The sequence below is a fragment of the Tachypleus tridentatus genome, chromosome 13 (genome assembly GCF_004210375.1).
Source record: "Tachypleus tridentatus isolate NWPU-2018 chromosome 13, ASM421037v1, whole genome shotgun sequence".
NCBI classification, from domain to species: domain Eukaryota; kingdom Metazoa; phylum Arthropoda; class Merostomata; order Xiphosura; family Limulidae; genus Tachypleus; species Tachypleus tridentatus.
The window spans coordinates 84081244-84094947 of NC_134837.1; the positions used below are offsets into that span (position 1 = coordinate 84081244).

Here is a 13704-nt window from a genome sequence, read left to right on the forward strand (position 1 = left end):
GTGGCGTGCGGCTGGCATCTGGATCTCGATCGGGCTGAGCCGATCGTTAGCCGTACGCAGAGCGTACACCATGGTCAGCGGCTCGGTGATCGTACGCTTAAGACGTTCGAAGCGGGAATCTCGCGATCAAACAAATCAAACCCGCAGCCTGGATATTGAATGGTCATAGTATCACCAAAACAAAATGTCTAAATTGCAGTTGACCTTCACAGAAAGGCTGGTTTCTTCATAAGTTCACATTATTCATACAGGCCAAACTGTGATTGTGATATTGTTCTTATTATCATAAGTGTGACAAGCACCTGTTACAATAATGTAACTACTACAGTACATTAAATTAGGCACTTCTAAATAGCCTAATGACAGTTTCAAAATTCATTCTAGAATTGTTTAGAAATATTGTTTGGTCAGTTAACATGTATGGTTATGACCTAATCATAAGTATAACATTAATTGGATTGTAAGTCACAATTTTAAGTGTATACCACAATCATCAGCACAATTTTGGATGGCTGATACACAATGCAAAATGATCTCACAGAGGACACAACACCGGCTAAATGCTTCATAGTTTTGACCTATACACAATACACTTATACACGCATGCTATGTTTTACTTTTCAATAAAAGATAAATGAAACCTTTGGTTTATCAAGTAAAATCCATGATGATCTGTTGTAACTTGAAATCAACGTGGTTGTCTAATCTTCGTCAAAGCTCAAGATAGAATGGCATTACACAGGGAGCGGCAATACAGCTCATGAGTTTCAGTGAATTCAGTACGTTGCTATGGGACCCATGACACATATTTCCGTCTTAATGAAGACGTTGAGTTCTTCAGACCTATGTCTCTTTGATGTTAATTGTTAAGCAATAACGACGATTGTGTTTTCCATATTTTATGAATATATGTAGGCAACAATATTGAGGGGCTGAGAGGGGCTTGGCTCATTTTGGCGCCGCCACTGAATATTTATAGTCTTCGGCGTTTTGCGTAATATGGAATTTTAGTTTGAAACTGTTATCAATAATAATCTGTTTGTTTATGTACTTATTAAACCTATATGATTATAGTATCTCGTTTTTGACAGAGTTGAAAAACAAATTAACTGGTTTCAAATATGAGAGCCAGTTGCGACTACAGTTTTCAGTGTTTCGGAACGGAATTTACTGTAGACTAATTTTTTATATTATGCATTATGTTATGACTAGAACTGACGGTTAAAGGATCGGGTATAAATTTGAGTTTTACACCACATCTATAATTTTCTAAATATTAATTAAAACATGGTTATCCAAAACAGAGTTAACTGCTTTTACTCTCTTATCTGGGATTGCTTTAGCAGTGGAGTTAAAAAAAAAGTGAATAATATACCAGCATTCATTCCTGACCCGTTAGTGGCTGACCTACGTTTTGAAAAACATCTCCAAATACTCAGTTTACTTTGTCGAGAACAAATTCTACCAGTAACAACAATCATACAAGTTATAGACAATCTTAAAACTTAACCTTTTCGGGCAAAACTATTTTGAATTATCTCTTGAAAACTTACATAATGTTACTCAACTATTGTAACTTCTCGTACATTCTGGTTATAGGCCTGACCTAAAACCTACTAAAAAAACTGCATCTTAGACTTACACTGTAGTTGTGAAGAATATGTATTACACATGTAATAATAGTGAGATAATTGTAAAAACGTTAACGTTTTAGAATTTAACTTAAATACTTCTAATTTATTTTTCTAGTATACGTTTAAACCAGTCAAGCACAAACTATAATATAGATCTATCTTCTACAAGTTTAAGGTTTTGCTTAGGTTTACAAATTATTGACACAATTTTAATAAAATTATACAAAGTATTTAATCTCTACTCATTATTAACTCTTAACATTAGACAAACAATTACTAAAACTAATAGACCTAAAAAAATGAAAATAAAAACAAACAATAAGAAAAACATCTTTACAGCTTATACTCACTCTTCCACAACAAATTTTAGTACAAGATTTGGGCCCGCACTTGTCAATGTCGCAGTTCCACCTATGTTAGCGGCAAATGCTACACTGATGAAAAGAATTTTTCTGAAAGTTTTCCGTTCTTTTCGTTTATTCACAGGATTTACATTTTCTGTTAATAATACCGTCTCTCTCTCTGGCTCTTTAGGAAGTCCGTTGGAAATACTGGATAACGTAAATAAAACCAAATTACAATATTCCTAATGTTAAGAAACTGAGTGAACGTAAAGAGAAATGTATGTTGATTTACTAACCACACAACATTTGCCATATTCAGAGCCGATAAAGTCTTTCGGCAATACGACGGACTAAGCTTCATTCGGCCAAATGATTAACGACAAACACAGTAGTGGTCTTGGCGCTAATATATCAAATTTCAATTATAATAACTAGATTAATAAACCAGATTAAGTAAGTGAAAAGTAAATACAATGAGATTTATTCAAGTTATTTAAAATTACATGTTTAGGGTAAGGATAAAAAAATAATTTTAATTTATTTATTTTAACACCAATTATTTACTTTTATAATCGTAACTGTTATTTTTATTTGAATTAATTTTACTTATTACACATGCTGTATAATTACGAGATTCATAAACACTTTTTTTCTCAGTAATCAATAGAAAATTTCATGATTATTAAAAAATTAGAAAAACAACAACGGTGTCACGAGCGCTTTTAAATACCGAGCAAAATGTATTGATATATTTTAATAAAAATTATTGAAGGTATAATGAATTTCATACTGTTCAATTTTAGCAGCAACTTACTGATAAATTAAAATGTATTTTCTTGATTCTACTATAAAATAGCCCTTATAAACAAGTTTGTGTTTTTCTTATAGTAAAGCCACATCGAGATATTCGTCGTGTCCATCGAGGGGAATCGGACCCCTGATTTTAGCGTTGTAAATCCAAAAGACTTACCGCTGTCCTAGCGGAGATAAACAAGTTTGAGTGTTAAGATTAAAATGCTCTTGAAGGTTCTCTGTAATAAACTTATTTGTGAAGCTTTGTTTTTATTTATTTGTTGTTAAGAAAAAAACTGCACAATAGGCTATCTATGCAACAGCTACTCCGAGTGTCGAAATCCGATTTTTAGCATTATATGCTCTCAAACTTACCGCTGCGCTACCATGATGGCTCTGAAGATTTAACATCTTGTTTTTAGAATTAATCAATTAATATGGTGGTTTTGTATCCGAAATAAAAACAGCAAAAACGAAACTAAAACTCTGTAGTACTTTTTGTTTACAAACTTTGCGTATTATGCATAAAATATCCAGTCTTATTACTGTTTCCCCAAATTAAAACAGTAATTTTTTGGCTTTGTCCTGAATATTATGAACCTGTCAGTTAGATCATCACAATTTCATTTACCAGCTTTACCGCTTTTGACACTAGAGCATTGAAGTTTTCCAAAAGAATTTCAAACTTTTCAGCATCCCCTATTATTTTCGAGTTAGAAAAACAAAACAAAATACATTTTGATGCATGTATATTCTCTCTCTCTCTTTTTTTTTAAAGTGTTGTAACTCTAAAAGGTGAAGTTCAGTGTGTACACTTTTACAAAGCTTGACTGTCGAAAATGGAAAGCCGGTTTCGAAATGGCTTTTAAATTAATCTTTATTTCGACATTATTTGCTGCTGAGAGTGGGGATTCCAAAATTATAAACGCTAATTGTAGTAGCGAACGCTGAAGCGAGCGCTTGTAATATGAGTGCCTAGCGTTCTAATCGCAACAAGTAAGATTTTTCCGTCAATATTGAATTAAAACATGATGTGATGTAATTCGAATCCATGTTGGACTATTTTAAATCTCAAGACTCAAATATCAAACTCAAGGCTAACAGTAAGTCGGTGACTAACAATAACACTGCTGGTGTGTAACTGAGAAACCTTAGTAAAACTAAAGCCGCTATAAGCAATAGTATTTTTAAATTGAAAATAGTATATAAACAAATTCATTGTTACTAAAATGAAATAGTCAGTACTAAATTGCTACAACAAAAACAGCAGTAGTATTACCTAAAATATATTGCTTTGTATTCATAGTTTACAAGAATAACGAAATTCGAACTATCTTGTTTACATCAGTAGGATACTATTACTGCCAAAGAACTCTCGCGTAGACAGTCCTTGAGTAGCTTTGCGCGAAATTCAAAACAAAGGACTCTCAATGTTAGAGACGGTATCCTCGTAAAGAGTTTGAAATCATTGGTTATTTCCAGTTTTCAGAAACATATATATATATTTTTAGTGGGTGAAACGTATTTACAGTTCAACAAATTTATTTAAAAGTTGAAAAATGTAGAGTTTACAAAATTTACTGGATGTATTTTTCTGCATGATAATACATGATCTTCGTCGCAAGTGAATGGTGTGTGTGGTTGTGCTGTCTGTGGAGTAAAAGTCTAAGTTAGGCCAACAGTTTCTATTTTCGGTTTGGTTACAGAAATTTTAATTGTTTATGTGACTATGTCAGCTTACTCGTGAAATGTATCCCCTTTTCTTTTACTAATTATAAAGCTGAAGACAGCACAGGAAGGAATTTCATTATCTTTAATCTCCTTTTATTATTTACATTCAACAGCAAACATGCTCGCCCTCCCAGTCGTGGGGGCGTTATAATGTTACGGCCAATCCCACTATTCGTTGATGAAAGAGTAGCCCAACAGTTGGCGGTGGGTGGTGATGACTAGCTGCCTTCCCTCTAGTCTTACACTGCTAAATTAGGGACGGCTAGTACAGATAGCCCTCGAGTAGCTTTGTGCGAATTCCAAACAAACAAACAAACAAACAATACATTCAACAGTATCACATCAAACAATGTTCCACTAAAAAGTGTTTTCAGATCTCCAACGTGTCACTTCACGTGAATCTCATAATCGGTGAGGGAAGAGAGCGTGATATAATTTAATTATTAATTAAAAATAACCTACGCCATATTTGACACGCGCATTTGACGCATAAATAACATGTTTTGATTATAAACTTTATTAGAGTTCTTACAAAACATTTATTCATTTCAAAATACGTTTTATAGCTATTGGAAATTTCTTAAAAATTAAAGTGGTCTGTTAATTAATCAAAACCCAATTTTCCCCACTTTTAGAAACTTATGACCATTAACAAGGTCCGGCATGGCCAGATGGTTAAGGCGGTCGACTCGTAATTCGAGGGTCGCGAGTTTGAATCCCCGTCACACCAAACGTGTTCGCCCTTTCGGCCGTGGGGTCGTTATAATGTTACGGTCAACCTCGCTATTCGTTGGTAAAAGAGTAGCCCAAGAGTTGGTGGTGGGTGGTGATAACTAGCTGCCATCCCTCTAGTCTTACACTGCTAAATTAGGGACGGCTAGCACAGATAGCCATCGTATAGCTTTACACGAAATTCAAAACAAACCAAAGCATAAACAAACTTTTAAATTATCTGTTATTTTGGTACAACTGTTTATACTTGATTTATTTATCTATAGAATACCTAACATTTGTCAATAATTGAAAATAGAAAGAAAAAACTAGAGACCAAGTAATATGGTGATTGCTAATAGTGAATGAATACATGAATTAATATACATTCTTTGCTGTATAATTATCCAATGAAACAATATATAGGGTTTTCTCAAATGTCTTTTACTCATCATAGTCACCCTATATTTATAGGGGGCTTGAAATATATGTAACGTTTAAACTATTAATTTATCCATTAGAATTATTCAGCTGTAAAGGTATGCATAAATGTAAGAATATACATATGGCCTGGCATGACCAAGCGCGTAAGGCGTGCGACTCGTAATCCGAGGGTCGCGGGTTCGCACCCGCGTCGCGCTAAACATGCTCGCCCTCCCAGCCGTGGGGGCGTATAATGTGACGGTCAATCCCACTATTCGTTGGTAAAAGAGTAGCCCAAGAGTTGGCGGTGGGTGGTGATGACTTGCTGCCTACCCTCTAGTCTTACACTGCTAAATTAGGGATGGCTAACACAGATAGCCCTCGAGTAGCTTTGTGCGAAATTCCAAAAACAAACAAACAAGAATATAAAAATTACGACCTTATTGGCAGTCTATAGAAACAGAACATGCACAAATCATGGTGTTTCAGAAGATGTCCTTAAGAGTGATAAAGAACGCAAGAAAAGTATATTTGGTTAGCCATACTCATCACCAATTTGATTTTTAGTTTCTTTCTAATTAGGTAGCTTGCCCTGATCGAATGATTAAATACAATACACCAAAGGTATGATGTTTTATTACAAATGTGTTATTTTTTATAAATCGACATCTAGTAAACACTTTTTAGAATTAGTGTACTAAAGAAACATATAATACTGATGTGTCGCCAAATTCCATCATCGTTCAAATTGTACCTCTTTAGTCAGAGTAATTCTACGTGTGATATTCTGAAGTAATTCTGGTGAAATATATAATTTTTTTCACTCCTTCTGGAAAGTATGTTCGTTTTTGAAGTTCACGCAAAACTAGTCGTCACTAATTTAGGGGTGAAAGATTATAGGGAAAACAGTTAGTCAACTTCTCCCATTGCTAGTTCTTGAGCAAATTGACGTCACATGGCTGAAAGGGGGAGCATGTTTGGTGGAACGGGAATTGGAAGTGAAACACCATAAGCACTTGGCCATATGGGGCCATCTGATTTGAAAGATTCAACAACTTTACACCATAAGTACTTGGCCATATGGGGCCACCTGATTGGAAAGATTCAACAACTTTGTTGGATTAATGCATTATTATCCTGTTGCTTTTCAAATCAGAAAGATGACCAACAGAACGGCACATAATGACGACAAGAAAGGTAAAATTTCACGGCATACAATACTATAGTGTTAAAGAACCAAGCAGTCTCTAAGTTGAAAAACTTTTATAAATGATTGATAAATTTATGAAAAGTGAACTTAATATTAAACAAATATTAATACTTAAAGATATTAAGTACCAAAAAGTGAATGCTCAAAATTTCATCAGGAGTGGCATATTCAAAATTCCTGTGTTTATAGGAAACATGTTAGGTATTTGTAGTTAAATAAAAATTGTCTTTGTTCTTATGCTTTTGCTTTTTTAACATAGATTTATTTATTTGTTAGTAGATCCACCACTACTTGGAGATAATTATTTAATTTCTATAGTGCATATTAGTGTGTAGAAGATATATTAATATTAGAAATAAATGACCTCATAATACTAAAATGTTGTTTTAACTCAGACATTTAAAAAACTACTTTCTATTGTCAGTTTTGGTTTGTGTTTTAGCGAACACTCTTGAAGAAGCTGTAAAGCGAAACGTCGAGTGTCTAATTAAATTAAACCAGTATTCTGGCGTTATAAAGTCGTTTATCTCTGGTACTCCGAGATAATGGATACATGAATAGAAAAATTTTCTTTTTACATTAAAAAACGTTCTAGGTACAGGCTACGGAATGTAAGCTACATAAATGTTTTACTTTGTTCAGTACCTAACAAGAAGAAACATTTTACACATGATTGGATGAGAGGAGTTTTTTAAAACTTACATGATGCAGGAGGGTTCTTTTCCCTGATCAGCTTCTTCTCCGTGTTTGATCACTTTTACAATGTCGCCAATTTTATTTTCGTTTTCGACAACTAAAAACAGTTAATAACTTTATTTAAATACAATAACAGAAAATTAAGCTATTGTACATTACCTTTGTATCTGTCAAAAACGAATATCTTAGCAAACAAAAATCTATACGATATTTAACTTTCTCGTCGTGTTTTAACATTTTCTTTTTTCCATCTTTCACAAAAGGTTTAATTAAATCGTTTCAGGATTTCCGAGGAAATTACGTCACAATATTATTTATTTAAAATTTAAAGGTCAAAGAAAGGAAATTTTTAATTCTCCTTTTACTCGTTTCTATCAACCTCGTCTGCGAAATACGTGATCGTGTATGATTGTTGACAATCGACAGCAAAACAACAAACCAATAAGTGTGCAAATACAAGCGAAACGACTTTTAAAATTTGTATACAAGCAGAGCATTTTTACTCGCCCTCGAAAACGTGAAGTTTAGAAACAAATTTTGCAAATGGCTTAATGTATTTTCTATGACAAAGACAGTCAACAGATGTACAGTAAATGTTTGTAGAAAAGCCAAAAGTTTTGTGCTCCACGATTGTGTAAAATGTCGTCTCTGATTCTATTGACGCGTATTCTCGCACCAGACGCGATTACTCTCTTGCTTGAATAGAGTCACCAAATTTTTTTTTATTAGTCACTGACACACTCTTTATTACGTAATCAATAAAAACTTATTGCTGTTGTTTTAGTAGTGTAAGTCTACACAGTGGGCGATCTGCACTCTGTCAAGCTCGTGAAACCGAACCCCATATTTTAGTTTTGTAATTTGGTAAAGTTGCCACTTAACACAAAGGGACTTTCCAGTTATTACACTTTCGATTGTAATAAGCATACGTTCTTCCATTTTTTAATCTTAGCAATGCCTTATAACAACACACAAAAAGTAGAAAATCAAATTAAAATTATTGATCCATAAATAAGGTTCATCAGGTAAACATATTAAACTGTCGTTACTGGTAAACTACGTTACATATGCTGCTTACATTGTTATTTATTTTAGAGCAAAACAACAGTGGCTTATCTGCGAGAAACGGACCTCGAATTTTACTGTTGTAAGTCAGTAAATTTATAGTTTATCCACTAGGGAATAGGAAGATGTGCAAACAAACTAACATGAAAAACTCGTTTTAAAAATAATTAAAAAAAGACAACAAGACATTGATACAAATAAAAAAATAAATAAAAAAGTGACCTTAAAGTTTTATTATTGATAATACTGAAGATTTATATATTTGAAAATTAATGATTTTAAAAAGATTTGTATTGAAGGTACATTCGAAAAGCATTTATAAGCAAGTTATGACACTAAACATCATTTTAAAAAAAAACTACTTCTGTTAAATATTGTATGAAAGTTAGCTGAGATTTGGTTTGTTTTAGAATTTCGCGCAAAGCGACTCGAGGACTATTTGCGCTAGCCGTCCATAATTTAGTAGTGTAAGAGTAGAGGGAAGGCAGCTAGTAATCACCATCAACCGCCAACTCTTGAGCTACTCTTTTATCAATGAACAGTGGGATTGACCGTCACATTATAACGCACCCACGGCTGAAAGGGTTAGCATATTTGGTCTGACAGGAATTCGAACCCGCGACCCTCGGATTACGAGTCGAGTGCCTCATCCGAGTGGCTATGCCGGGCCAGCTAAGAGTTGAAAGCAAATACATAATACAAATTATTAATTATACAAACATTAATTTAATAGTTTTCCATTAAAAATATAGGTCCGGCATGGCCAGGTGGTTAAGGCACTTGACTCGTAATTCGAGGGTCGCGGGTTCGAATTCTCCGTCACACCAAACATACTTGTCCTTTCAGCCATGGAGGCGTTATAAAGTCAATCCCACTATTCATGGGTAAAGAGTAGCCCAAGAGTTGGAGGTGGGTAGTGATGGCTAGCTACCTTCCCTCTAGTCTTACACTGCTAAATTAGGAATGGCTAGTGCAAATAGCCCTTGTGTAGCTCTGCGCGAAATTCTAAAACAAACCAAACCATTAAAAATATACTTGTAATGATTTCCAAAACTAAGGTGAAAGTTCTTCTCTTATTTGGAATTATAATTATTATATGAGGGTCAGGATTCCACGAGAGATATTCAACAAAGGCAACACTCTTACGAAATACGTTGTTCACGGTGAAACAATACACAGCCTCAACTTCTTAAATAAAAATCTCTCTAAAAAACAACATCCGATCTCTTGTCAGAGGTTATTATTATTATTCCAGTTAGATACGGAAGTAATTACTCTTTCGATAGCATTGTTACGTTTTATCTGGAGACTAGCCGTGCTCTTGATGTTTTATGATTATGAGTATTTGATAAAGTTAATTGATTGAACTACCAGGGTCTATAACCAATTATTAATTTACTTAGATACTTTTCAAGCTCTAAGTCCTTTCTCCTCCATCTAAGATATTTAACAACCAACAACAACTGATTTTTGATTACTGAACTCTTATTTAAAAAAATAACTATCTCCGCGTTTGGAGACATAATTGCAAATGATTACTGTTTAACAGGGCCTTTTAATTACTTAATCATGAGAACTTTAAATAAGCCCAATGCGAATTAATAGCTGACTGAAACCAAAAACCCGTACACGATTGGGGTTATTTTTTCTACTTTTTAATAATTACATTCTTAAGACAGCAATTTCACCAAGAAGCTAAGAGAGTTAAGTTGTTCGTGTCCACAAATTATACGTTGTAATAAAAACTAATTTAGAAAATTAAATATACATGGCACAATAGCTTTTCCAATAATAATAATAATAAAAATAAAATGCTGTTTTTTACCTGGAGGAACCTGCACTGTTTGTACACATGGTGTTTCCTCATCATTCCCACAAATCTCAACCAGGACAGCATCTACAATTGGCATCATCATGGCGGTAGTCGCAGTGTTACAGATCCACATGGCAAGGAACATTGTGGTTAGCATAAATCCCAACATTAACCTGAAATATAGGTTTAGCTTGAATTTCATAACGCAAAATCAACTCGATTTCACAACATTCGCAAACAAATTATTATCTAATAAAATTACATCCGGGTAAACGTTCCCTAGTGGCACAGTCTGCGGATTTACAATGCTAGAAATCGGGTTTCGATACTTTTGGTAGACAAAGTACATATAGCCCACCGTGTAGCTTTGTGCTGAACTTGAAAGAAAATACGGATGAAGAACCTTTTGCAATATTTATTTTCCTGACTCAACTGATGCTATAAGTGGTGCGTATAAAAGATTTTTATGGTGTTAACATGTCCGATACACGTATATCTAGCTGTAAATGTAAATGATCGAAATATTTCCGGTTTTCAAATCGTCTGCAGGGCAGCTGAAAAAGATTTTTGGGTAGTTGGTAGCCATGGTTTAAATTACAGTTTTGGAAACCAAAGGCAACACTGTGGTACAAATTATAATCACAGATCTTAATCAAATTTTTCCTAAAGAGAAACTGTATTTGTGTGCTTATGAGTTAGATATTATAACTGTTGGTTAAAAGTCATTTTAAATGCAACAGTTTCAAAGGAATTTTATTTTAAACACTTAGCTATCGTAAACTGTTTGTTTTGTAGTTAAGCGCAAAATTATAGAATTGTCTATCTATAATCAGTGATGATGAGAAAAGTCACTTGTAGAGAAAAATATATATGTAAGAACGACTGGTTTGGATTGAGAATATTTTTTCTCAACTCAAACCAGCCGTTTTTACATATATAATTGTCTATCTATGTTGTGTTTCCCACGGATGTCGAAATCCAGTTTTTAGTATTATAAGCCTTCAAACTTCCCGATTGTTAAATTTAATTAGAAAAATATAATTCGACAGAGGGCTATAGAAAATTGTAATGAATTACCTCCGAGTTGATTTTTTCCTTCTGTATTGCGTCTTCTAGTGATGACTTTAATTTTGAAATGTAATTTTCAAAGCCTTATTTTTGTACATATCATAGAAAGTTAAAGAGGTTAAATGGATAGATAGTAAAGAGGATAAAAGTAAATTAGGCAAGAAATATTTGTTTAGATAGAAAACGTTCCTTGTTTAACTTAAACATTTTTTGACATACTGTAAGACCTGACTTGAACTGATCAATACTAAGTACTAGAGACTATATTAAATAATCCCTAACAATCACGATGAATCTCAAGTAAGAAATTATCCCTTGTTCACGAGACTTTTATGTGTATACCTTATATTTTCATAATCTATGTGCATATATGTATGTTTGAAATGACTTTATTTGCGTTTTAAAATACATGTACACGAGTTTGGATTTGCTATTTGAAAATAGTTTAAACAATTAATATTTTAGTCTCTTATACCAGTAAGAGTATACTACTATCATTATTTTATAATCTGTGTGTGTGTGTATGTATGTGTAGGAGTCCAACTATTTTCTGTTGAGGGTTTAGTACATGGCAAAATGTTTAGAATAACATTTTATAACTCTAAAGCTATATAAATTAAGTACGGAGTTTGCTCCCTAATAATCCAGATCCAAGTGATGTTATTACTGGTCTTGTAAAGTTTATGAAATGTAGCATTATTAACCGTGTGAGATGTAGCATATGGCGGATGAAGTCAGCTCACTTTACAAAGTAATTTAAGGATCCAAATATCTGAGAGAACGTCTACTTTAAAGCAATATTTAAATACTTTATGATGATGTGATTCAAGATGTTTTGCTCTTTTAGATATATAATAATTCAATTAGCCTCAGTGTAAAACTCTGCTCATTATATATAAAAATAACTGAGTTATTTTATAACGTGACGTCAATTTAAATGACGTTTCTTTGCAAAGACAGTACCTTGAGGTTGAGGTCAGTTATTGTAAGCATACTGGTTGTGTCAAAATCAGTAGAGTAACTGATTTATAACATCACATTATTGTTTTTTTACTTTTTTATTTAATTAAAAAAAGATGTGTGAAAAACAGGAATAGTTACAGAAATGTATTTTATTACTGCTCTCCAAGTAGTATTTCAATATATATAACGTATTTCTTCTATTTCAAACAACATGAAAATGTCATAGGTTAGTTCGATTATCATTTGTAAAATTTAAGTAGTAATTATGTTAGCACATAATCTACTCTCACTGCTAACGTTTTCTTATGAGTGCATTACTGTAAACAGTAAAAATCGTGATAGTACAGCAATGCTTTACGGCCACCACTGGACCAAATCAAAGTTTTCCGAAATGCTAGTAAAATGTAACCTTCACCCTTTTAAAAATGACACTATTTCACTCACCACTTCGGATCTGTTCCAACCCAAACCAATACACGCAACGCTATTCTTCTATGTAGATTACAACACTCCACCGCCAGGGCCACAATCAAACTTCCAATGAAGAGCATATTCGTTTCCTGAAAATATCCGATAGAAATAATATAATTCAAATTTTTTATGGAATAAATCAAACAAAACCATTTAAACCACAACATATGAGATATTGTATTATAGTTTAAACACTTTTAAGTGATTTTTCCATTTTTGGTTATATGACTTGGATTTGATTTGTTTTAAATTTCGCGAAAAGCTACACGAGGGCTATATGTGCTAGCCGTCCCTAATTTTGCAGTGTAAAACTAGAGGGAAAGCAGTTAGTCATCATCACCCACCGCCAAATCTTGAGCTACTTTTTTGCAAACGAATAGTGGGATTGACAGTTACATTATAACGCCCCCACAGCTGAAAGGGCTAGCATGTTTGGTGCGACGGGGATTCGAACCCGCGACTCTCGGATTACGAGTCGAGTGTTTTAACCACCTGGCCATGCCGGGCCGTATGATTTAAATGTCTCATTGTAATAAATTATTATTTTATACGTTCTGACAAATATACAAAATTTTGAAATTGTAAACTAGATGGATAACAAGGTAATCAAAAGTACCCACCGCCAACTATTTCTATGATAGAATAATGGGATTTGAGTTTCGCTTTTATTACTCAGTCATGCTCAAAGAACGAGATGCTATTTTGCACTAACGATTCGCGAACCATGAATCTTATGATTCACAGTCTGAGCGCGCTCACCTTTCGCCATACCCGGAACCATTA

At 33.6% G+C, this 13704-nt stretch overlaps 1 protein-coding gene across 2 annotated transcripts in view; it reads right to left on the bottom strand.

The window, feature by feature from the left end:
• LOC143238313 (Na(+)/citrate cotransporter-like) overlaps positions 1–13704 on the bottom strand; it is a 69537-nt gene that overhangs the window by 22108 nt on the left and 33725 nt on the right. For both annotated transcript variants that reach the window (XM_076478414.1, XM_076478415.1), the window contains exons 3-6: positions 12895–13010; positions 10432–10592; positions 7548–7638; positions 1985–2185 (exon numbers count right to left, since the gene is read on the bottom strand). In XM_076478414.1, coding sequence (XP_076334529.1) covers positions 1985–2185; positions 7548–7638; positions 10432–10592; positions 12895–13010 — 569 coding nt within the window. The remainder of the gene's footprint in view (positions 1–1984; positions 2186–7547; positions 7639–10431; positions 10593–12894; positions 13011–13704) is intronic.